This window comes from Culex pipiens, chromosome 1, assembly GCF_016801865.2.
Source record: "Culex pipiens pallens isolate TS chromosome 1, TS_CPP_V2, whole genome shotgun sequence".
NCBI classification, from domain to species: Eukaryota; Metazoa; Arthropoda; class Insecta; order Diptera; family Culicidae; genus Culex; species Culex pipiens.
Window position 1 is genome coordinate 124049021 of NC_068937.1, and position 27571 is coordinate 124076591.

Genomic DNA, 27571 nt, shown 5'->3' on the forward strand with positions numbered 1-27571 from the left:
AAAAAATAAACTTTTTTCACTAAAACTGCGATAACTTAAAAATTTCAGCGATGACCTATACATGTTAGGGTACCAAAATTTTCGTAATTAAAATACGCAATTGATCGAGATGGCTTCTTTTTGTTGAAATACTGAAAAGATATTTATCAATCATTGTTAAAACTTGTTGCCAAAACTAAACAACACCTTTTTTTAGTTTATTTATTTTCAAATCTTGAATAATAAGGTACCAAATTATCGTTTTTAAATGTTTGCTTATTTTTCAAGTTGGTGAAATCGCTGTTGAATTGTGTAATAAATTTTCATTAAAAAAAGCTAAACATTTCATTTCGGCCAAATACAATTCCCGCGCAAAAATCAACTCAAAATTCTCTACGAAATCGGTCTTTTATTTTTATTTTTGCATTTTTTAATCAGGCTTAAACTTTTTTTGTGCGTATGAAAATTAAAAAATCTTTATCTTTTGAAGGAACTTTTTGATCGATTTGGTGTCTTGGGCAAACTTTTAGGTATAGATTAGGACAACACGATACACGGTAAAAAAAATTGGTGATTTCTAATTTAACTTTTTGTCACTTAAACTTGATTTGCAAAAAAACACATTTTTTATATGTTTTAGAGGACATAAAATGCCAACTTTTCAGAAGTTTCCAGGTTGTGCCAAAAATCTTTGACCGCGTTGTAAATGTTTGAATCAAAACTGATTTTTTCAAAAAATCGAAATATTGATCGCAAAAATTTTTCAACTTTATTTTTTGATGTAAAATTAAATTTGCAATTAAAAAGTAGTCTAATGAAATTTTGATAAAGTTAACTGTTTTCAAGTAAAAGCTTTTAAGCTAACTTTTTTTAAAATATTAGCAGTTTTTCATTTTTTTTAAATAACTGCACATGTTTGCCCACTTTGAAAAACATATTTTTGAAAAGCTGATAAAATTCTCTATATTTTGCTTTTTGAACATTGTTGATACGACCCTTAGTTGCTGAGATATTGCCACGCAAAGGTTTAAAAACAGGAAAATTGATGTTTTCTAAGGCTCAGCCAAAAAACCCACCAATTTCTAATGTCGATATCTCAGCAACTTATGGTTCGATTTTCAATGTTAAAATATGAAAAAATCGTGAAATTTTCCGATCTTTTCGAAAACAATATTTTCAAAAATTTTAAATCAAGACTAACATTTCAAAAGGGTTAAAAATTCAATATTCGCCCTTTCAATCATCTCACCGTTTGATAAATCTCAATGACAGAACCTTTTTCTTCACTTTCGATTGCCTGAAGTAGATTAACCAAAACCCCTCTCACCCAATCCATGTCAATCCAAGAATGGGGCAAAGAAAAACAAGCATCACCACCAACACTTTAAAGGGGTAGAGTAGGGTAGGGTAGGCTTTCTCTCTTTTTTTTTTGGGATAAGCAAACATGCTCACAAACTCAGCCAATAACACCCATCCACATGTGAAAATGCTTTCAATTTGCATTCTGTACGTGTGTATCTGTGTGTGTGTGCCTTTGTTTGCCCAGCTGCTGGCGCAATTTTCGGTTCGGCTCATCGTCCAATCGCCGACTAACTGTGGAAGAGAAGATTTCATTTTCGACCAAAAGGGCAGAAAAAAAACAAATTCACCAAAATTTCACCAAGAATTGAAGTTTTTGTTCTCGGCGCCACCAGTGGAAACAAAAAAAAAACGGCGAGATCGCTTCAGGAAGGACCAAATCAAACAAAAATCCTAAACAAATTTTCGCCTTTACCACCGGATCCAATAAGCGAAGCTGGATCGAGTTTGGAGCGGAAAAAAGCGTTCTTTCGTGGGTTTGGAAATTGAGTTCCTTTGTTGGTTGCTGATTGGAAGCTCTGGTATGGAAATAAAGAAAATTGTACAAAATATTTTGTCGTTTAAATTTATTTCCTGGTTAACTATGCTACTCACCACCAGATGGCACGACGTTGTTGAGTCCAACTTGCATGCAACTCTTCTACGCAAACTTTGCCTCTAGTTCAACGAGCAGCTCCTTTAAAGCTCAAATCTAATAAGCTTCACTCCGTTCGAGTATGTCAACTTGGCAATCTTCACAAACCTTCCCTAAAGGGACCAAACAGTCTCCCTGGTATTATCCCATCTAGCCTGTGATGGAAGGCAGGGGTGTTGCTGTTGTTGGTATCATCTTTTGGCAGAACAACACACCAGAATGTATGCAAAACTCGCCTCACTGCAAGAGCTTTTCCCCCTTGACGCAAAAGCTGTGGAGAAGGAAGCTTCTCACTCTTCATGTGTTTGAGCGCGTGGTTTTTCCCCTGCATGTATGCAAATATTGCTAATGGTTTTGTTGGATTTTCCGGAGCCAGCGCGCGGGGAAAGATCCATTTGGTCGGTTTCTGGATCTGGTTTCTGGTTGGGAAGGTGGCGGTGGATTCATCGTGCGTGTGGGCTCGGAAAAGCACGTGCAAAGTTTGTTGCCATCGACGAAGACGACGACCAGCGATGCTGTTTCTCAGGGTTGCTTATGCTATAGAAGTTCTAACTAGAGCTGGTTTGGTCCCTCGGTAGTGAATCTTATGGAAAGCGAATTCGTGCTTATCGGCTCGAAAGTGTGGCTAGAGGATGATTTAGTGGTTCACAGATTTCAAATAAACAGCTAGCACGTGATAACTCAAGTCTTAAACTGTCGAATTCACCCTACACGAAAGCGCCCGGAAGATAAGCAAAAAGTTAAACATTTAGCAAAATCAGACGAACTTTTGCTCAAAAGGGCTTTTATATCAAAGTTGTACTAAAAAAAAAAGTGACGTGTGGTTTCCAGTGCTCGCCACCAGAGGTCAGCATAATCCAGAACTTTCTACACGCTAAGCCAATATAACCCATTTCTGAATTATTTTCACTCGATATCGTCTCATTAGGGCCGCACGCTTAGTTAAGTATACAACAATTTGTGATCAGGATTTTATTTGTTTTTTTTTAATTGCATGCAAAACATCGAAAAAAAACAGCTGTGTGCAATGAGCTGTAAATGAATATTTTTACTGCAGAGAAAGACCGCGGAATTGATTTTTCGAAATTATTTTGAAAAAAAGCCTGATTAAAAATTAAAAAAAAATATGCATTGTTCGGAAGAGTTGTTACAAAACTAGGGTGGTTCACGGTTAGCATGTGATCATGTTTTCTCTTTAAGGAGGTTGCTGGACATGTCAATCTTAGCAACTTTGTCACAGACACCTTTTTTTCGTTCAACAGTCATGCCTCGGTTTAGCACCGCGTATGGGGGATGCAAAACTTAGAGCTTATGGGATTTTGGCTATATGGAAGATATTGGCTTTAATCCTATGAAAAATCATATAAACATTTAAACATATTAGTGTTTTAGAATCAGGATGATGTCAGGTCACCATTGCAACTATAATTACATGATAATTTTCACAACATTACGTATTTTTACTGTATTTTGAAAATTCAATTTTTCTTGAATAAAATTTCACAAAAAAAATACTCAAAATTTCATTTTTTACAATATGGTTCTCAAATGATCGGGGTTTTTTCATATTCGAAAGTAAAACACACACTTTTGAAAACACTCAAAATGTTCACATAACTACGTATTTTCGAAAAAATACTCAAAATTCAAATACTTTAAAATATGGCTATCAAAATTCGGAAATTTTTCAAACATTTCGATGGTAACAATATTTTTTCGTGAAATACTTAATTGTTTACAAAACTACGTATTTTCGAAAAAAAAAATACTCAAATTTTCAGAATTTTACAATATGGTATCAAATGATCGGTTTTTTAAACATTTCGATAGTCATAATATTGATTGTGAAATACTCATAATTATTACAAAACCACGTCTTTTTGAAAAAATAATCAAATTCTGCTTTTTTTTCATCAAAAGGGGTATAAAATAATTGGGAATTTTTCAAACATTTCGATAGATTTTTTAAGGAAAATAGTCAAAAAATTTACAGAACTAAGTTCTTTTAAAAAAATTCTCAACGTTTCAGTATTAATCACATAATCTGTTTCTTTTTGAAAAAATAAATTAAATTATTTTTTTTTAAATACGTTGTCTTGTGAAAATTTTGATTGTTTTCAAAAATTTCTCAATTTCCTTTTGAAATGTACAAAAAAATCTCGTTCCCGAAAAAAAATAATTTTTAGTTTTTTTTTTCAAAAATGCGTAGATTTTTTTTATATTTTAAACAATATGTGTTTTTACTTTCCAAATGTATGAAAAATCCCGTTCATTTGATACCCATATTGTAAAAACCTTAAATTTTTAGATATTTTTTCGAAGATACGTAGTTTTGGGAAAATTTTCATTATTTCACAAAAAATATTATTACTTTCAAAATGTCTGAAAAAATCCCGATCATTTGAAACCCATATTGTGGAAACTGAAATTTTTAGTACTTTTTTTTTCGAAAATACGAAGTTTTGTTGAAATTTTGAGTATTTTCAAAACTATGTGTTATAAATTTCTAAATGTATAAAAATATCCCGATCATTTGATACCCATATTCCAAAAACAATAATTTTAATATTTTTTCCAGAAATATTGCAATACAGGAAAAAACGTATTTTGTGAAAATGTTCATGTCATTATAATTGCAATGGATAGCTGACATCATCCCGATTCCAAAACACTATTTATTTTTTAAAGTTTGGATGTTTTTTCATAGGATTATAGCCAATGTCTCCCATATAGCCAATATCCCACAAGCTTTGTGCTTCAGTTAAGCCTGGTCTACAATAGGAAACTCGCAGGAACGCAGATGTAAGCGCGAGTTTTAAACTCATGCAAATCATTCTGATCTTCTTCAATGCTGCGGTGCTGCGATTCTGTACTAAAATCGCAGACCGCAGTCGCATGTTCTAAATTTTGAAATAAATGAAAATTTTTGCAGGATTTCTGCGTTGACAGTTCCAAATGGGAAATCACAGCACCCAATGCAGCTCATTGTAGATACTCGCAGGAAAGTCTGCGTATTTGGAACATTTTTTTCCCATTCCAGTCATCGCGGCGCAGATACAGTATGACTGTATCAAAATCTAGGCCTTCTTTGACTAGTTCTATGAAAACTATTAGAACAAACACTAAAATATCAGTTTTAGACGTAGCAATTCAGATTGATATTTTAGAGCAAAAAGTGATAGGGTTGCTTTTTCAAACTCGAGAAATTTTAACTTCAAACGATACTTTTCATGTGAAAAGCGTATGCGTAAGCGTACGACCCTACAACAATTCAAAAAATTGTCCAACTATATGTTTTTCCATGTTATTTGCCTCAGAGGCAATGTGTTAAAATGTCCAGTAAAACATGGCCAATATTGACACTTTGAACCAATTCTGTTCTTAACCCTCTACAGCCCAAATTTTTTTTCGAATTTTTTTATTTTTCCCGTGTTCAGGAGGTCATTTTGAGCAACTTTTGTTCTTCGAAAAACTTCACTTCTCTTGTTTTATGTTTTTCTTGTTTTATTTTTAGTATTTTAATTTGCATTTATCTTGTTTAGTTTATGTTTGTTTGTGGTAGTATATGGCCTATTCTACCGCCTCCTACCATTACATTTTGCCTATCTAATTTTTTCATGTTTTTAGAGTCACTTTTTCAATGTTTTGCTAGTTTCTCACATTTTCTGCTATAAAATGGCACCATTATCATTTAAATTGTAAAAAAATGCGTAGAGGCATAGTCTGAGACACTAGAAAAATTACTGCATACTTCTTTTTGCTTAAAATATAGGAAGTGTTAGTATAAAACACAGCCAAAGTTGACCCCTAAAAAAATGACATTTTTAAAAACATTGGCAAAGTCACATAAAACAAGTCAAACTTCCAACCCTAAAAATTTCTAAAATTTTAAAAGTTCTTCGATTTTTTTTTGCAATTTTTCAGATCGAAGCCCGTCTAAAGGCGGGGTTAGGTTGTAGAGGGTTAAAGTTTGCTGGACAATTTTTGGATTTCGACGCTTATCGACGCAGGAATGTTGATTGAAGCTTCGTTCAGCTCAACTAGAAAAACAACAAAATGAAAACTCCAGTGGGTCATATCATAACCAGAAAACAACAAAGTTCTTCCAGAGGTGCATGGAGCCCGTCGTCGTCGTCAGCTGAGTGTCATCCCCATTAGCATTATCAGTCCTCCGGGAGAGGAGCAGAGCATGTCGTACGCAACTTCTTCCTCTAGCCCGGACATGGTCCGTACGACTAGTTATCGCTTCATTTTCGGAGCTTTCAAGTGGCTAAACCGGAGGAAGGGGAGAAAAAAACACCCTTCAGTGGTTTGAGGCCTTGAGGACCGGTAGCCGCATGGGGTGATGATGAGACATGAGCTCGATGGTCTCGACATGTCATGTCTTGTGGCACTACTACTCATCAAGTCGGCGAGTGACGGGCATGTTTGAGCTAGAATCTTGTGTGTTTTCTTTTTTGAAGGGAACGTTCAAGAATCTGCCATTTTGAACATTTAGTGAAATTCGCATTAAAATGGACTACTTGCTTGTTGTTTTGAGTTTGAAAAAATCACAGTTTTGGTCAGTAATTTTGATACCAAATACAAGAACACCCCTATTTCAACCTAAGGTGCAACTTCCGTTCCACGAAACACGCAGACAAAGTGCGATGAGGGTACTTTTTCCTTGTTTCCCAACGACGATGATGATGACGACGAGGACGGAATCCAATCTGTCCGATGCCTCGGTGACTAATTTTCATCCCCCGTGCCATGTCGAACCCTTGCAACACACCGAGATTTGGAGCTCCATGTCAACAAGAAAACTACCACCCCAGAATTCATTTCCCAACCCAGATCCACCGACCGTCGGGGAGGAACCCTTTCATATTAGCCTTGTAGAACTACAGCGCCACACGAGGAGCTGGAGATGCAGATTGTGCACCTCGAACCAGACGATACGGTTCCCAGTTTTGGCCCAACGTGACATAAGCGAATCAACATCATACCATTTTCGCTGAAGAGCCTCCCTGTGACTTCTGAGTGGGCTGTGGAGCCAACCCAGGATGACGATAATGAAACAAATACATACACACTACATACTCAAATACCAAACATGGGAGGGAGAGTTACAAAAACACAAATTTGTATTGAGGCAGCAACTGACGTCGGGCAGTGACGTAGTCGAAATCACACAATAACCTTTAATATCAAAAAAAGGTCTTTGTAAACAAGTTGAACCTTACAATTTGAAATATTAAATCTTTGCAACATTGCTGTTAATTTTATTACCTATCCAAGAAATTTTTGTTTGAAGACAATTATTTCTCTACGTTTTCATAAATCGACCGATATTGTGAGCTGGTCATACAAAATGGACATGTAAATCGGTATCTTTAAAAGGGATTTTCCGATCGATTTGGTGGTGGGTCTTGGTGAAGTTATAGGTTATTATTAGGACCTCAAAAACATAATCCCTTTTTGCCTTCCTCACTGTAGGTAAGGCCTATAATCCTACTCAAAAAATGAACTTTTTTATAAAAACGTCGTAGACCCACCTTCATGTGTACCTATCGACTCAGAGTCGAAAACTAAACAAATGTCTGTGCGTATGTATGTGTGGGTGTGTGTGTGTGGTTTTTCATGGAAATATAAATTCTTGCCAAGTTTTCTCAGCACTGAGACTGGTCCGATTTTAGCTGGGAAGGTTTCATTCGATCCGGTTTGGTGCCCCATAGATCGCTATCCAGATTTTGGCGATTTGGCGAAGATGGCGTTACGATTTTTGCACGCCCGAAATGTCAAAATCACGCAGTGGTACCAACATTACAAAAAAAATGCCATGGCATAACAGCCACACTTTTTATTTAATGTTGGTACGACTGCGCGATTTTAACATTTCGCGCGTGCACCATTTGTAACGTCATCTTCACTTAAAAATCTGGATTGATGATTTTTTTAAAGATCTGGCAACCCTTTCTCGAGATATGGCCACTTGAGTGATATTTATGTACTTTTTTGAGGCCCTTGATATAATCTTTGAAAAATATTTGCAGCGGCCTAAATGTATGTAAACTATGTCCGGATCCTTCATCCGACCCATCGTTGGTTGGGTTATCGAAAGACATTTCTAACGTGTCTAAAAGTATCAAGATCTGGCAACCCTGTCTCAAGGAATGACCACTTAATTGATAGTTCCGGATCTAAAAACAAAGAAGCAATTTGTGTCCAAACCCCTCATATTGTTGGTAAAGAGTGAGGAAGGCATCAACCATATAGGTGGATTGGATTAGTTTTTGTCTAAATGTGCAATATTTTAAATTTGATTCAGAATTGTGTTGTTGTTCGAACACTCAGTGCTCAAACTCAACCCAATTACGAGTCATCTCTGCGATACGGCTTTACGCAGTAGGCCTGGCCGCTTTAACGCTTGTGATGTTTCAATGCATTTCGATGCAATGGCGCACTACAAATGTTAATAAATGACAAGAAGAGTGCTAGGCGTTATCTAACCTAAGGCACTCTCCAGGATCCCTTCGAAAGATTGGCTGCGCTAGGGTCTGATTAGATTAGATTAGATTAGAAATGTGCAATATTTTAAGGTCTAAAAGTTGAATTTTTAATATTTTGAATTTTGTTTTCTTGCTGTTTTCAGCGATCATTACAAGGCAACTTTTGCGCTAGATTTTACGATAGGGCAAAATTCTGACATTCGAATTTTCTAATGTAAAATGAGTATTTTAGTGTCATCCGATTTGCACGCATTTTTCAACTCGAGATACCTTGGAAACGATTGCGTCAATTCTCAATTATATTAGGTGAAACTTTTGAATAAAAATAAAAACTATGAAACTTTTTTTTAATTCATAAAAAAAAACATTTTAAAGTTAGCCAAAACATGCTTATTGATTATTATCAATGCAGATATCTAATTCCTCCTAAAAAAAAAACCATGTTTGTTTGCCCCCTGAACTTTGGAAAATATTTGCAAAGGCCTAAATTATAAAAAAAAACAATTGCTAGGTCTACCCGGGCAGACGGTAATAACAAAATTCATGCCATTTCAATAACAAATACTGTTAAAATAACAAAAAGTGTTATGGAATCTTCTTGAAAAATCCATTTTTGCATAAGGGTTTAATAACAGTTTATGTTATCATAACAAAATTTGTTATTGGTCTAATATTGGTTGAAAGCCGAAACAAATTTGGAATAACATTTTTTGTTATGGAAGAATACCTCCAACTGTTATTGGGATGATCGGATTAGTTGTTAAAATAACAAAAAATAATAACAAAGATTTGTTCGAAGAATAACTAAAAAAGTTATTAGTCTGTTATTACAATAACAATCCAATAACAAAAAAATCATAACGACGAATAACAAATCTTGCTATAAATAACATAAAATGTTATTGGCCTAATATTTTCAAATATCAAAAAATGTTATTCCCAAGTTATTTCCGTCTGCTCGGGTACAGAATAAATTCAAAAAATGAGATAACCATAATTTACAGTTTATGTTCAACCCCTCCTTCCCTTCAAACTTGGTCTGAAAAATTAAGGAGGGCAAAACGATATTTTTCCAAACTTTTGATGAAAATAGAAATTTAATCCACTGCAAATAATCTAAAATGCCCTTTTCTGCATTGATAATCATATTCAGTATGTTTGGGTTCGTTCAAAAATATTTTGAATTTCAATAAAATTCCAAAGTACAGCAAACCTTTTTTGTTGCAAAAACGAAATCGTCAATACTTAATTATGTTGGAACTAATGATTGCAAAATTACTGGACAGGTGAAAAGAACATTTGAAAACACTTTTGTCATTCAAATGTTGAAGTCATGGCTTTTTATCTAAATTTTGTAACTTTTAAATTTTTATGCATCCGATATACTGATTTACTTTTTCTGTATCGGTTTCAGCTGAAATCAATCGAAAATATAAAAATAAAGTCATTGTTTTCCTTTTTTTGATAGCAATAAGTCATTTTGTGTTTTAATTTTAGAAAACAAACTTTCAAATGTTTAAAGTTGCAGGTTGCAAGTTGCAAAAAGTTGATTTTCTTCTGCACAAGTCGTACATTCATCCAACGAGGTTTACCGAGGAACCGAGGAATGTTGCTTACTTTTTTTTGCAAATCAGAAAAACGTTTTTTGAATGGAATTTTATGTTAAACATCCATGTTTTAAGTAAATTCAGCGTTCAAAACAAAAAATACTGAAAGATGTTACTTTTCTCCACACTACTGAATAGTTTAAATTTTTAACAACCATTTCAGTGCTGAAAAGTAGAACTTTTTAGCACTGGTATTGAAAGGTATTAGTTTTCCACTCTGTTATTTTTGTTAGAGAGAAAAGTAGGCCGTTTTGTCGCACGGGAATGACAGAAAAAAAATAAGTAATTTCATGTTGAAATTTAAGGGGTTACATACATGTAAATTGACAAAAAAGTCAGAGGTTGGTGTGAGCACACACTTAATTTTATTTAAAATCTGTTTTCAGGGTATTAAAATATAAATTTTCATCTATTATCAAAACAAATTTGAAGTCATTTGGTTGCAGCATTGCCGAGATATAGCTATTTGAAGTTAGCGGTTTCAAAAAACGGGTGCCACGATATCTCAACACTGCCTTGACCAAATCGGCTAAAAATTTCGGTGAAGACTCGTTAAACCAGTCCTGTGTGTATGACGAAGGCCGATTTTCAAAAAACTTGTTTTAAAAAAAGATAAAAATATTTTTGTGTTTTCATATAAAAAATCGTCAGTTTTTGATTTTTGTATTTTTTTTAAAAAGCAAAATTTCAAAATCGGGCTTCGTCATGCACACGGGATTCGTCTTGGGAGTCTTCACCCCGAATTTAACCCAATTTGGTTCATCCCATCTCGAGATATCGTGGCACCCGTAAATCAACTCGGATTTTCGAGAAAAACACTCAGAAAGTTTGACAGTCCGCTTTGCGCACGGCAAAATTTTGAGCTTAAAACGTCTCTAACTCAGTTTAATCATGGAATATCTTCATGAATGTTTCAGGAGTGATTGAAAATCATCTTTTGAGTGGTTTCAATAAATTTTCTGTAATATGAAATTTTGTTATTTTTTACATGCATGTAACCCCTTAAGCAACTTTTTTTTACTTACGATTAAATTAAAATGCAACAGATAGATATGTACATTAAACCTTGAAAAATCGCTAATTGCAAATGAATTATCTAAACAATTAATACACTACAGTTTTGGGTCCCAAAAGCGCTTAAAATCATGTTTTATTTAAAGATTTAGAAAGCATTTTCAGAAAGTAGAAAAATAAACTTGAAAACAAGGGTTTCCAGAAGCGTTTATTACTGCCAGTCTGCCAATTAATTACTCAAATTACTGGTCCAAAATGATTAATTACATAAATTACTTAATTACTTTTCACCACGATAAAAAACATTTAATTTAAATTTAAGTATTCATTTCTACGGTTCTAAACTTAATTATTTATAAATAGCTCATTCGATAGCTCTTTCAAAAATTATTATTTGGACATTTTTCGGGGAAATAGCACATTTTTAGGAAAAGCATAAAAAATTAATCAATTCTAATGTAGTTCTTGAAAAAAAAAAACATATTTTATTAATTATTTAATAAAAATGAATAGATTTCGAACTCACAAAAAAAAATCACTGAGGAAATATATCATGGCGTTGCTTTTTGTTGTTAAACAGCTTCGATAAACAACATGATACAAATAAATTTTAGGAGTGTTTTAGGAGAGAAATATGGTGAATAAGGCCTTCTACATACAGGACCAGTCTTTTTTAATCTTTGTTATTCACTCTTATTTGAAATTAATAAAATACTGTTATAATAGATTATATGTAAATAGTAAATAGTTTCGTTGAAGAAGTACAATAAAAAAAATCAATTACTTTAATTACTCAAAAATTACTTTAGTTACCAATTAATTACTCTAATTGCAATGAATTACTAAGTAAATAAATAATTACGTAATTACCAGCTAAAAAACAAAGTAATTATTAATTACTTGCCAGTCTGAGGCCTTGCTGGAAACCCTTGCTTGAAAACATTAAAGCAAGGTTTCGAAATCGGTGTCACGTTGAAAAACTAACACTTAATTGTTATCGAATTCTTCCAAATACAGAATTGTATTACATTTATTTCAAATTATAGGCATCATACAAATAATTTTGGTTAAAACCAAAAAAATACGCTGGTGCAAAAAAGGTGCCTCTACTAAATTTGAGGTTTATCAGAAAGAGTAGTTTTTCATTTTGCACTTTTCTGTGGATGATTACTTGGGAATGACCCAATGGGAAAAAAATGAGGACGTCACTGCCTTCCGTCCCGTTTCCGAGGATCCGACAGTTGCTGTGTGGAGCAAATCGTCACAGCAAAACAAGAACAAACACAAACCGTCGCCGTCGACGACCGTCCCCGGAACATTACAAGAGTGATGGAGAAGCAGAGATGCTGCCGTCACCGGTTCTGGTTCCGGCGGTAAAGAGGCAGCAGCCAGGAGATGTGTGTAATGATTATGTAGAATTCATGCTCGAATTTCGCGGGGCCTGAGTCCTCGACGGAATGGCCTGGCATGACAGCGTTGGAGTCGAGAGCAAAAAGGTTAAACTACCCGGGCAGACGGTAATAACAAAATTAATAATATTTCAATAACAAATCCTGTTAAAATAACAAAAAGTGTTATTATTTTATCCTGAACTTCAACTTCAAGAAGAAAAAATAATAACAGTTTCTGATAAAATAACAAGATTTGGTATTGAAGTGATATTATATTGAAAATTTTCAATGACACGCTAATAAGAGGAAATGTTATACATTTCAAAAATTCTCCTAAAAACAAGATTTGTTATTCGTTTGGTATTCTGACTTAGAAATAAAATTACCATAAATCGCACAAATGGAAAAGTTTTTAAGTGTCCATAACACAATCTGTTATTATTTTTTCTTTTGTTAAATATGTTTAGATCTTTGGGATAATTTTGACCATTTTCGTCGGGGTCATTATTTTGGCCATGAAATGGGGTCCTTAAGCTAAAATTATTCTAAAAAGTTGAAATTTTGAAAGTTGATTTTTTTTAATTATTTGATATACCCCCTAAGGGACTTTGCTAATATTGGCTAGAACTATGGGATAATTTTGACCATTTTCGTCGGGGTCATTATTTTGGCCATGAAATGGGGTCCTTAAGCTAAAATTATTCTAAAAAGTTGAAATTTTGAAAGTTGATTTTTTTTAATTATTTGATATACCCCCTAAGGGACTTTGCTAATATTGGCTAGAACTATGGGATAATTTTGACCATTTTCATCGGGGTCATTATTTTGGCCATGAAATGGGGTCCTTAAGCTAAAATTATTCTAAAAAGTGGAAATTTGGAAAGCTGATTTTTTTTTTAATTATTTGATATACCCCCTAAGGGACTTTGCTAAAATTGGCTAGAACTATGGGATAATTTTGACCATTTTCATCGGGGTCATTATTTTGGCCATGAAATGGGGTCCTTAAGCTAAAATTATTCTAAAAAGTTGAAATTTTGAAAGTTGATTTTTTTTAATTATTTGATATACCCCCTAAGGGACTTTGCTAATATTGGCTAGAACTATGGGATAATTTTGACCATTTTCGTCGGGGTCATTATTTTGGCCATGAAATGGGGTCCTTAAGCTAAAATTATTCTAAAAAGTTGAAATTTTGAAAGTTGATTTTTTTTTAATTATTTGATATACCCCCTAAGGGACTTTGCTAAAATTGGCTAGAACTATGGGATAATTTTGACCATTTTCATCGGGGTCATTATTTTGGCCATGAAATGGGGTCCTTAAGCTAAAATTATTCTAAAAAGTGGAAATTTGGAAAGTTGATTTTTTTTTAATTATTTGATATACCCCCTAAGGGACTTGCTAAAATTGGCTAGAACTATGGGATAATTTTGACCATTTTCGTCGGGGTCATTATTTTGGCCATGAAATGGGGTCCTTAAGCTAAAATTAATCTGATAAAATTTACTTTTAAAAGTTGTTTTTTTTTAGTTTGTTATATTCTCTAAGGGAATTGATTTATTTATTGAGAATTTTTGAAATGTGAATAACAAAAACTGTTATTATTTTCACAGAGCGAGGAAGTCGGAGCTGACGTTGAAGTTCGAGCTGGAGTGAGACCTCGGAGACGGCATCGGATTCAGCTAATTTTCAGCAACTTTTACTTGGAGTCGAAATCTGTGAAGTCGGGTGTTTTTGGAGAGCTGAAGTCGGCGATGACGTCATATCCTGCATCCAGAGTCGGAGTTGTCTTCAAAGTATGGATTCAAAGTCGCTTGAAGGTACCCGACTCTGCAGCTCTGACTAGTTCAGAAGAGTTATGGCAACTGCAGGTTTATTTGCAAATGGCAAATAAACCAAAACAATAACTTTTTTTGTTATTGAGACATACCAGTTCAATAACATTTTTTGTTATTATGCTGCTCCTCCTCTCCGCACAAAATAACAAATCTTGTTATTCCTTCACGATTCCTTCTGTGTTATTGGTTTGTTATCGCAATAACAACATAATAACAGTTTAAGTTATTCTTAGAACAAATCTTTGTTATTGATTTTTGTTATTTTAACAACTAATCCGATCATCCCAATAACATATTTCGATCTTCTCACAATATCAAAAAATGACCTTCCCAAGTTATTTCCGTCTGCTCGGGTATGCATGAGGGTTTGTTTTGCCCGGGTCTCCCACGACAATGACTGGTCCAGGTTCCAAGTGGGGAGAGGGGGGTGAGATTGCCCCGTTACAAGGTGTACGAAAGCAGTCGACCTTCAACATTCAACTCTCTGTCGGTCTGGCGAGATTGGGATGATGGCGGTTGACGGGTTGGTGGCTTAGGTTGGTAGTTGTTCAACTATGGCAAGAACAAAACTAGCAAAACTCTGTACATCAGAAGTTTGCAGCTTGGGTGGCTGGTGGGCTGGGGAAGAAGCGGGACATTGTCAACCGTTGACGTTCGTTTGGGGTTGTGACGTGACGTGACTCGATGGAATAATTGGGACAAAATTTACATACAAATAATTAGTTTGTGTGTCACTGGCAGCAGTAGTTAACGTGTGTGTGTGTGTAAGTGGGTGGTGTGACAAAAAATAACATGGACAAGTGTTTGTGAAAAAGGTGGAAAGCAGGGAAATTGTTAGTAATTTGGACAGGTAGAAACTAGCATCAAGATAGATTTTAAGGGATGTGATAGGTGGGATGAAACTGTGGAGCTTAACTTTTTTTTTTTTTTGTTTGTTTTGATGTGACAAAATTTATATTTGACGGGCAATCAGTGGCTTCTTCCGGTGGGCGTTCTGAACCAAATTCCAAATATGAGCTTGATTGGACGTAACTAGAGCCAGCGCTTTGTCCTTGAATTTTAAATAGGGTTAAACCCACAAAATAACATTAAATAAATGGATTTTGATGCACTTTGGCCGCTTAAGCTTATTTTCAACATCAATAGAGTGTAGGTCAGATCCTTGCGCAAGTTTCGTTATTATCCTGAATTCGCAACAATAAATACATTAATTCATTGACATTTTTTACCCTGTGACATTTCAAGATCTGTAAGCTGTACTCTTAGCACTCAAAAGTGCATTTCGTCGCTGTCGTACTAACTTGTCGTATGTCGATTTTGGGCCGAATTGAGTTAAGAACGCCATTTTCTGCAGGTCACACCTTTTGACCTTTTGACCTTCACAGATCCCAAAAATTCGATTTAAACCGCCAAAACGACGTAAACGCCACGGGGCATAAGATTGAATGAAGTTTTTTTCAAAACCTTTGTTTCCTTATAATATTTGGAAAGTACAAAATAAGGCTTAGGGTTCGTTTTAAGGCTCATTTTATCAAAATTCTATTTTTCCTAGATCAGTAGTGTCCCTACCAATGACTTGCACGTATTATAAAATATGATTTATGTTTTGGTTATTTTTGTAGAGAGCTTTTAAAAAATCTTGTTTTGGTGGGGTAAGTGTACCATATGGATTTTTAGTTTGGAAAAAAATACGAATTGCTGCAGCAACATATTTTATTGTGAAAAAAATACATAAAAGTTCTTAAAAACTGATAAACAATTGTTTAAAAAATTGTCCATACACGATAAAATAATATCATGAAAATTTACTATTAATCATCTAAGTAATATTTTTTTCGTAAAAACGGTCAAATTTTTAGTAAAATATTATTTTTTAATCTAAAAATTAAAGAAACGTTTCAAATACATCCTAATCTGATGTATCAAAGTGATAATAGTTCAATTGTTAGTAAATTAGCATGTTTTTTCATGCATTGTTCTTCTTGCCCCAACGGGTTGTTCGTCTTGCCCCACTAGTTTAGTAGACCGTACGAAAAATCAAAAATTTTAAAATCATTTTTTCAAATCCGACAGATTTTTTAACGTTTTTAATGGGTTATAACGAGCATTTTCTTAGCTTGTTACACTTGCCCCACTTTCCCCTAAGTGCGACACAGGTACAATATTACATAAAAAATGTGTAACAATTTGAACCTGATGAATATTCATCAAAAACTCATGAATATTCATCATTTTCTGGGGTAAAATTAATCATTTTTTTGCCACAAAATCTGTCACCATTTCCTGATGAATATTACTATCATTTTTTTTCTGTGTAGCGTAAACATTTTCAGTTATAACTCGGGACTCCAGCAACCAAATTCAAATTCAGGACGATGCACAGAATGATCAACCACACAAAACGTGTATGTTATTGTTTACATCACGTGCTCTCGTTTTTGTTTATTCAAGGTCAAACATTGAAACGCGTTTTTCTCGGAACGTCAAAAAGCGACGTGCGACAAGTAAGCACGACGGCGTCGATTTGTGCAAGTATTTTCTGCCAATACGAAAAACGAAATTCCTACCTCCTAAACCCACCTTCACGTAGGGGCAGGGGGGGCAGAATGGACCATGGGGGCAGAATGGGCCACCCTTGGTTTTGGGCTTTAGGATGGATTTACACCAACTGTAAGGCAAGCAATAATGTAAATTTATGACAATACCCCGCAAATGTTGTTTATTTCGAGGTTCTTAAATAAGCTTTCTGAAAAGTTGGTTTATTTGAAAAAGTTTGTTCAATGCTTATAATGTTACTAGATGTTACTACCAAGGTAAACAAACAACAACGGAACCTTCAAATCATTTAGAGGCTTTGTGGTGGAAGTGTTAAATTAAAATCCACTTGGGGACAGAATGGACCACCCTTTTCCTGCCTTATAAAAACAATCAAAAGTCAAGAAATTCGAGCTAAATGGATTATTTCACTCCTGGTAGCTTCACAAATCACGTTTAATGCATCATTAGTTGATTTAAAAATTGTGTTGATTGCAGACCAAATTTGTATAAGGGTTTTTTTTCGTTTTTTGCTCTTCAAATAATATGTCAATATCCTATTGAAAGTTTCAAAAAAATTTCATTTTTCGAAAATTTCTAAAGTTTAACAATTTGCTACCCCATTTAAATCCCACCGAATTTGCCCCTCGTGCGCGTAGCAAAGCAGGTACCAAATTTGATCTTAAGTTCATCTGTAGAAGAAAAATATGTGTCGGTACCAGTCGGGTACTCAGTGTCCAAAAAAAATGATATGAAAATTAAAATTACGAGCCATGGTTTAATAATTTTAATGAAAAAAGTGGACTCTTTTTTTGAAATCTCAGAACCCCATCCCTCCTCCCCCCTCGTGGAAACTTCCATACAAACAAATCTTTTTTGTATTGAGCGTGGACAATCGATGCCTATCCCCCCGCCCCCCTTATGGGTTTCCACGTGGTTTATGGATGGTCCCTATCCAGTTGTTTTGCAATCATTCGTTTCCAAAATATCAAAGCGCTGATGATTTTTTTTTGCGAGAAAAAAAGTTTTTGGGGTGCTGTGCTTCGAAATTTCATAAACAAAATCAAAATATTTTAAGACGAGCCCAAACATGCTAAATATGATAACCAATGCAGAAAAATGCCTTTTAGATTGTTTTCAGTTGATTAGACTTGTGTTTCCATTCCAATTTTAAAGTACCGTAAAACGGGGTGACTTTGATAGCCGGGGTGACTTTGATAGGTTTGCGATTTTTCCGCAAAATGAAGAGTACAATTAAAATACGTAAGGAATGGTTTAGAAACATACTGACCGTGGTAGAGAAGTGTTCAAAGTACCTCAAGAAGAACTTTTCATAAAATTTTGACAAGTTTAAAAATTTAGTTAACTATAGTTAAGAAAATGTTGATGAAAGTCATTATTTTAAACTTCTCAAAGTGTCATGATTTTCTCAATGAACATGATTTTTAATCGGAAAACGGAATGAATTTTCGGATTCTTTGGACAATTTTCCACTAGGAGAATGTAAAAAAAGTTTGCAAAAAATAAATAATATGTGTTTTTGAAACACAATTATAAAAACTCTCTAAATTTATAGGCAATTTCAGTTGAACAAATTTCATGTAAAATGTGAAAACTTGTGATTCGTGCTTCGAATTCAGTATAAAATGCAATATAAATTGATAATTTTATAAACAAAACTAGTTTTAAAAAAAATTTCAGGCAAAATTCCGACTTTTCAACAATTTTACCTAAAATTTATATGTATTTAGCTTAAAAGCGTATACACTTAGTTAACTAAATATAAACATTGATTTTTTTCTTAAATACTATATCAGCCACTTTAGTGATGGTACATTTAACGTACAAATGAAGTTTGAACATCTTAAATATGATTTTAACAAGAAAAACTATGACTATCAAAGTCACCCCGGAATTCAAACTAAGAATTTTTAACGTAACTATTTTTCTAAATATTATTGAAAAAAACTTTTTTTCCGAAATAGTGCATGGACTTTGTGTGGCCTACCCCAGTACATGTTTTAAAAATAATAATCTTAAGAAAAACCTTACCTTTTGGAAAATATTCTAAAAACAAATCGAAATCCTATCAAAGTCACCCCGGTTTACGGTATTTTGAGAAATATTTTTTTGGCCTTTGATTTTTGGACCAAAGGGAGAAGAAGGGGAATAGTACGTTTCAAACTATTAACATTATTGTTTTCAACTCACAGTATATACGTGTTAAGCTTCACAACTCATTATTTAATCAAGCGGGGCCAGGGTCCTGAAAGGATATCATATTACTAATCAAAATAAATCACAAATCAAAACTGCTCAGAAATCGTAGAAAAGTAAAATATTTTATTTATTTTATTGCTATCAACTGCAGTATGGTTTCATTTTTGTTCGGGTGAAATCGGTGTAAAATATTATGCTTCGAACTATTGACATTCTTGTTTTCGATTAACAGCCCACACGTATTGAGCTTCACAATAAATTCATTATTTTATTTAAGAATTATATTTTTAGCGGTCTTCATTACTCAGGAAACTGTAACAAAAAAAAAAAACATTTGCATGCTTTGATCTACAATAATCAATAAAAATCAACATCGAAATTTTTTTAGCCAGATATATCGTAACCATTTAGTCACGCCTGCGCCTATTATTGTTATTTAGAATGATTTATTTTAAATACAGCCTGAATTTTAAAAACACCTGTCTAATAACTAAAATTCACTCTTCAAAACAAATTACCCAACGACATTTTAAAAAACATTACGAAAATATTTGTTTCCCAAACCCCCCTCCATGCACGTAAAGGACGGTGCACAACAAACGATTTTTAATTTGATTTCACTTTTCCCCTCTGACGTCATAGCCTACTGCTGTTTGGTGGAAACGCAAAAATTCTGCAAAGTTTCCCTGGCCGGACCAAAACAAAATTCAATTAACTGTGTGCGATGTCGCCGCCGAGTAGGTTCTTGAGAGTTTTAGCAACTCGTGGATTTTCGTTTTATTTTGTTGCACGTGTTTTCCCTCCAGGGGGGAAGATGTTTGTTTGGTCGTTTCGAGTTTCAATTAATTTTCGAGTTTCTTACGATTTGTTTTGGTCAGTTGTTGATCGCTTTTTGTGCTTATCACTTTCAATTCACTGTTATCATTTTTTAAATTGTTTTGTCATGTTTTTTTGCTTTCCCATATATTTTTAACCGCAACCGTCAAAATTCAATCAAATCTTGGTTGCAACTTCAAACCCAATTACCCTTTTCCAACGTCGAAAAACCAGCCAGCATCCTTCCTTCAAAAATGTCAAATGCCCGACAGTTCATTTGCCGAATCCCATAAAGCTAGTTCAATTTGAAGCTCAACCCTCTGTTTGGCCGTGCCCGCATGCATTGCCAGACAGCCCAAATGAATGCTGATTTAGTGCTAGCCCAAAATTGCTGCTGCATTCGCATCGGTCAAAGAGCTTACTTTTTATGCTCACCCCTTCTATCTTGCTGCGTTGCCGGAGGTTGGCATTTTTGGTGGCCAACTTTCCGGGTAGGTCCCACACACACACACACCCAGCATACAGGACCCGGACGACAAATAAATTTCATTCCGAGCGGGGAAAAAGGAAATTTTTCCGGACGTAATTTAATTAAAGAACAGTGTTTTTTTTGCTCGTGTGCGTGCGTTCAAACATGACGTCGGAAGAGCAAAGGAAAATTCACTAAATAGTTTAGCAAATTTTTGCCTTAATATTTGTGTCCGAAAATGTCATTTGCACTGAGGTCGAATGAATTTAATATGATGGACAGGAATTTGCCCTTCTATTTAGCGAGAACGTGCATTGTTCGTTTCAAAATATGCTATGAAAAGTTTAAAATGAACTAGTTTGCAATAGTCCAAATGGATATCAGTGGCTTTGTCATCACTGAATTTCAGGGAAGTTTGGTCGGTGGTGTGGTTCAATCCCAATCTACCCCGGTTGGTATTTTTCGAGACATGATTTGTCTGTCCTGGTCTGTTTTTGAAGTTTAGGTCATTAGGTCCTTCCTGGTGTAGGCGTCGTCTCCTTAGTGTCTGGTACAAAAGAGCGTCTGTATATTCACTGGTTAGCCGAGGTTTCATCTACCATCACAATAGCCGACAAAGGGTTGCAACAGAATGGGTTATTGGTTGGCTAGCTTTGGATTGGTTTGCTTAGCAAAGTGTATTGTTTTAAGGGCCATGCTCTCCATGACATCAAAAAGAATCCCGTCAATTTGCCGATTTTCTCAAAGCAACAGAAAAACACAAAAAAAGACGGCACACATTTGGCCCATCGTGTACTACTCACCGTTTAGACTAGGCTGCGAATACTGTACAAAGCCCTCGGAGATGTACCGGCTGCTCCGGAGCGTGGACGAGGCCCGGCTGCACCGGGGATCGGTGCCGGACTGCTGGCCTTGGGGCTGGCCGCCCCGCTGGTACTCGTCCTCGAACACGTCGTCCTCGGCGTACATCGACGGCACGTCGGTCCGGGCGGGCCTGGAACAGGAATAACAGATTTATAAATTACAGAATAAACATTACTCGATTCACATTCAATTCAGCGATTCCACGTCAAACCAGCAGGATCCGAATGAAAAGTGCTCCAATTTGGCATGGCCAAAATAATTTAACCCGTTTTTTTTTTGTTGGCGATTAAGGTGGTCCAAAAATGTTATTACAGTCCAGACTCGATTATCCGAAGGCCTTGGCAAAATTTCACTTAGGATAATCGAAAAATCGGATAATCGAATCACGAAAAAAAAGATCTCGTTGTCTTATTTTTTATTGTTGAGCTTAGGTATGACCCCTAAACTACTCAAAAGTGATTTAGAATTTTGAATCCAAGATGGCGGCCAAAATGGCGGTGATGAAATATTGAAAAAATGATTTTTTTAAATTAATATGCAATCAACCATCAAAATTTGAATGAAATGGGGTAGCAGAGCTCGAATTTGATGTTAAAAGTAAGAAAATAAAACAAAACGAAACTTTTTTTTGTTCGTGATTCGATTATCCGAAGTCCCATACAAACCTTCGGATAACTGAAACTTCGGATAAACGAGGCTTCGGATAATCGAGTCTGGACTGTATTTGACGCTTTCGCAACATTTTTCAAAAAATCATATCAAGGATATAGCTGAAACTGTCCCACTGAGAGTTTTCATACATGTGAGCATAATTTATTTGATATTTGAGAACTTTTCTTCTTTTTTCCATAAAAATCTCGAAAAATTGTTGAAGAATTATAACAAAAAAACAGAAAGAAGATGGAAACATCTGTTTGTTTAAAATAAGGTAGGAAAGTAAGCATCGCACAGGCAATATACTGAATTTCATCCAATGGGATTTGGTTTGACAACGCTAAGGTTAATCCAGCCGTCACTCTCATAGACATTTAAAAAAATAGTTAATGATTCTGAATTGAACTTTGTTCAACGAATATATGCCCAAAAAAACTGTATTTGAGCGACTCTTCCCAAATTTCAGAAATAGATTCATTTTATGTCATTGGTTAACCTATTCAAGTCTCCATACAATTTTGGCAGCTGTCCATACAAAAATGATACAAAGATATTCGAAAATCTGTATCTTTCGAAGGATGTTTCTGATCGATTTGTTGTCTTCGGCAAAGTTTTAGGTAAATTTTAGGTCTTGATGAGAACTTAAAAAAAAAGAAATACCGAATTTTTCATGAATTTTTTTTTCGAAAGCAATTATTTTCCAAAATCGGTATTTTTCATTTTTTTAGATTTTTGAAATGTTTTAGAAACACAAACCCGCAAATTTAGAGCCATAGATAAGTACGGACAAAAAAATTGTCACTGCGCAAACGGATTAAAAGAAATGTGTTATTTTGAAAAACGCTAAATGCAAAATGATGTTAATCTAAACCAGTTTTTTTTTTACAACAGTTTTCAATGTATATTTTGCCCGTGTGGATCAATCGGACCGCGCACTGGACTCCAATCCAGAGGTCGCCGGTTCGAATCCCGCGGCGGGCGCTCTCAAATTCTTTGTGTGAATATGGGTATTCGGCGCCGTCGCTCCGTGCCATACTTTCATACACTTAGGAGCCCAGGGCGGCGAAGTCCTTGTAGATAAAAAAGGAAGACACTAGTGGTTGGTACTAGCAATGGTGGCCGACAGCTATAAAGTCAACTTCGTTTTCAATGTATATCAAATTTGCAATCGAAGAGTACTTTTTGCAATTCCGTCGAGAAATTACTTACTTTTCCAGTCATTCTCGAACGACGAAACGGCCTTCATTTCTCTTTTAAAAATAACAGAATCGACAGTTTGAAAATTTCTACTATTCAACACATGAACTGAAACGAAATACTTTTCAATACCGTCAGTGGGGGTGACTATGGGTCAAAAAACGATACACCTCTCGAAATTTCTTAATATCAAAAACAATTTGAATAACATCGAAAATCTTTCAACGTAGATTTGTTCTTAGATAGTTTACTATTATTTTCCCAAAATATGGTGGATTTTGATGAACACTACCTTAAATGCCAATAGTTTGAAAATTGACCCAATCTCACCCCTTAGAGGGGGTGACATTGGGTCAAATGAAACTAAAATGATGCTCAAATACAAAGATATGGTAAAAACAAGTCATCTAACAGCGTTTCTTGTTCGAGGGAATCGTATTGACACGCTACAATGTTTGAAGTGAAGATTTTCAAACATTTGGGTAGTTTTCGAGCAATTCTAACAAAAATATTAGTAAAAATATTTTTCGAGAGGTCATTTTTGGCCAAAAACGTACCCCAAGTTTAGACATCTGCCAAAATAACAGGATTTGTTCTAGGAACGAGATTTTTTCAGCGAAGTCATCTTAAGATGTCCCCTACACATCCCCTTTAACAGAGTTCAGTTTTATTGAGAATAACCTTAGAAATGGTAAAATCCGTAAAAAATCACTTTGACCCAATCTCACCCCCCAGACCCAATGTCACCCCCACTGACGGTATTGTTCAATGTTGTTTACATGGACATTTGACTTGAAATCCCTTTCAAAAGTTTCATATTTATCCAACTCGGTTAACCTCGTTGTATGAATGTACAACTCGTGTTGAAAATATCTTCTTTTTGCAACTCGTTGCATAAACTACTACCCATAAGTTTTGATAAAGTGCAACATTTCTAAGATATCTTTAGATAAAATTTGATTTTAAATAAAAATGTGCAGTTTTTCGATGTTTTAAACAGAGCCCATAAGTGTCAATTTCTGAAAATAAATGCTTTGAAGATTGATCATACAGGAAAATTCTAGTTATCACAGTCTGACCCACACATCTAATGCCATTTCTCAGCAACTTAAGGTCCAATTTTCAATATTAAAAAACATGGTAAAAATTCGTGAAATTTGTGAAAAAAAAATATTTCTAAAACTTTGAAATCAAGATTAACAATTCATAAGGGCATAATATTAAATATTTTATTTGATTTAAATTACATGAGACATATGTGATTTTATGAAAAGATTTAACTAAACTTAACTTCAGATATAAACGGTGGATCAATCCAATAAACGGTATCTGTCTCCAACCATTGATTTCACTTCATTTCCACGAAAGATTTCTTCAAAATTTAAATTTTTGCTCGATGCTCAATTTAAATCTCTAGCAAGGTAGAGATCTTTTTTACATTTTATCTTGACTTCCATGACCCATGAGTTCCTTTTCAATTCCGACTCCAGCCACCCTTTCGTTCCATCGCTTCATTTCATAAGAATGGACTGTACGTCCAACGCATATCATTAAATCCCTCACCGAAGCTCAAAAACGGTTCCCCACCAGGAGACTGCTCCCCTTGGCCCCATAAATTCAGCTTAGCATCCCAAACGATTCTTTATCGCTTCCTTTTTCGAATTTTCCGACATCCACCCAATCAGTGAGTTCTTCGTCGGGGTTCCTGTTTCACCCAACCCCGTCGAACTCCTAAAGAAGAAGGTCCTGGATACATATTACCAAATTTCAATAATTTGAACATTCTTTACAACGCCAATCAAGCCAACGTTCCACCTCCCCCTGCCCCGGTTGACCATTCCGGACCGTTTCGCAGGGAGGGGGAGGGTTTTGGCATATTTTTTGCCACGAGGAACCGATATCGATGACATGGATCGGATCCGCACCGATTTGGTCTGAGGGAAAAAAGGGTGTTGTTGTTGTTGGAGAAGCAAAAAAAAAAGGGATAAGCACTTTGGTTCCGAATGGATCACCATCCTTAAGGTCCATGTCTTTGTCGGTGCGTGCTGGTTCGTGAAACATGGGTTATGAACTTTGAGTACCGTAAATTGAACGGAACAAGAGCTCTTTATGGAGATTACTGGTGTCAGCTTGAAATGGGACATTTCAGTTAAAAAATAAATGTGCCCCAATTTAAGATTGAATCTTTCGTTCTAAAATAAACTGAAGAGCTTACATAGCAAGAGTCCTTCCAGGATAGTTCAACCAAGCATCATCCTGTGAAAGGAAAAGCATCCGGCCAGGCTAAGATAATAAACATTCTGCCTGGTCGAACTCGATGAAAGGCGGCAATCCTTCTAATTGGCTGCATTTCCACAACCCACCTCCCGTGCCAACCTATGGCCTGCATCGATTGCAGATGTTTATTGCCTTTTAGTGCCCTTGGATGAAAACAACAACTTTGGTCTGAGGGGCAGCATTCCGGCAATTCTTACACTGGAGTTCACTTCCTAACCAGGGAAAGGGCTCATTACGAAGACAGACGTCGAGCAGTTTGTTAATAAACCATCCGGTTGGAATTACTTATCCTGAAATAATTGCCTTATTAAATACCCACTAGCACGAGATCGAATCGGAGCACATAAAATCACGCAAACAGCTCAGTCAATAAAACTGGAAGGAATGAGCTGATTTACGACCGATGAAGTCCTAGCAAGCAACGAGAGAGAGAGAGAGCGCGTGTCCTTATTTGAGTTGAGTTCGGGTAAATATCAGACATGATGTTATTGATATCAGTAACTCTTAGGCGAATTTACTAGTTCGACAGATCGATCAACTTGCATAAATGACGATTATCAGAATCGTTGACAGAAGGGGAGCAAAACGAGGTTATGTCAACAAAAAAATCTATAAATAACGCTGTAATAGGATTACGACATACTTTTTTCTAATATAAATAAAAAAAAATCCACTCGCGTTCTTTCATGGCGTTTTTTTTTTTCTTTTTTTTTTTTTTTGAGAGAACGAAAGACTCAGCGGTGAGAGCGCGTGGTAGGAGGAGTGATAGAAAGAGAATGCTCTTGCTGGTTATCACGAGACAAAGGAAAAGTTGTAGCAAAAGCTCATTCGTGGCCTGGACTATGATCTGGAAAGAATACAGATACAATTGTCAATGAATCGTTGTGGCCAGGACTGTGGAGTGGGAGCCAGAGTCGGAGAAGTAAGGGTAATTTTGAAGATCAGGAGTCGGGATGGGCAAACTCTGAGAAGCCGGAGTCTGGTTGTAGCAAAGGTCGTCAAATTTGACCTGAACATTTTAGAAGTCCTTGCAAGAAGAACTCAGTTTTCAGTGCAATATTTTTTGTATAAATAGCTCCAAAACTTTATACAACTGTTTGTTTGTTTTTCTTTCACTACCGAAAGCCACTGTGCCAGATTCAATATTTCGTGCCTCTAGCCTAGGCCTAAACCACCCCCAAATTGGTTCTTTCCGGCAGGCAAATCTCCCGCTGCTGCCCAAGCTCAGCTGGATCATGTTTCTTTATTAGACTACTTTTACGAGACAGTTGATGACCCGCAGAGTACCAACAAAAAAAAGGAAAGAAAAGAAACGATACGACCACGTATAAGATTGCAATCAAATGTCCAAGAGAGTGGTTGGCGACGGAAGAAGGAAAGGGGGGAGGACTTCCTGTGGCTTCTACATTACAGCCTAGACATGAACGGACAAAAAATGACCAAAAAATGTCCGCCGAAATGAAGTGCGACTACCGACGGCGAGCGAGCGCGACGCGGCGCAAAGCACAACTCTCGTAAAACTGGATTATGGCAAATTTTCGGACCACCAGCCGGAACCCACGCCGGAAGAGGCGGTCACAGAAGCTTGGCTCGTTAAATTCGCTCGAGAGTGTCTAGATTTCTTTGGTGGGGGAGTTGGGGCAAAGTGAACCATTATTTCAGACAAGTATTTTTCACCGTTTTGCAGTTATTAAAGGCTAATGTATGACCATTTCACCCCCACAAGCCCCATTTATCTCCCGCAGTACAAGACCACTTACCGCATCCGTTTGCGCACCTCCTGCGGTTCCGGTGGCTTGGGGCGCTTCAGCCGGCAGATGGCGACAAAGCCGGCCACGATGACCGAGGTGATGACGACGCCGGCCGCGGCCGCTACCGCCGCGAACATCACCATCTGGGACTGCTGCTTCTGCTTGTCCGCATTCGAGGTCTCCGCCGGCGTCGGGTCCTCCGAGATGATGTTCTCCTCCACTAGGGGGAAAGGTAGGAAAAGATGTGAAATTAACGACTACTATTCTAAAAAAATGTTCACAAAATTTGTCTCAGTAAAACTGGTTTGATAGAAGAATTAAAGCTAAAAAAAACATTTAATAAAAAAAATAATCACAAAGTCTGGTTTAATTATAAAAACTATCTGAAGAACTACTCCTGTTTGAATGAATAGAAAAAGTTAAAAAAATATATTTAAAAAAAATTGTTTGAAAGGATACAAAGCTGTGCTTT

The 27571-nt window shown here is 35.7% G+C and overlaps 1 protein-coding gene across 5 annotated transcripts in view; it reads right to left on the minus strand.

Annotated features, from left to right (window-relative positions):
- The window catches only part of LOC120414274 (hemicentin-1), a 332674-nt gene that overhangs the window by 3889 nt on the left and 301214 nt on the right, over positions 1 to 27571 (minus strand). For all 5 annotated transcript variants that reach the window (XM_052709655.1, XM_052709619.1, XM_039575396.2 and 2 more), the window contains 2 exons: positions 27109 to 27319; positions 21160 to 21350 (listed from right to left, as the gene is read on the minus strand). In XM_052709655.1, the coding sequence (XP_052565615.1) occupies positions 21160 to 21350; positions 27109 to 27319 (402 nt within the window). The remainder of the gene's footprint in view (positions 1 to 21159; positions 21351 to 27108; positions 27320 to 27571) is intronic.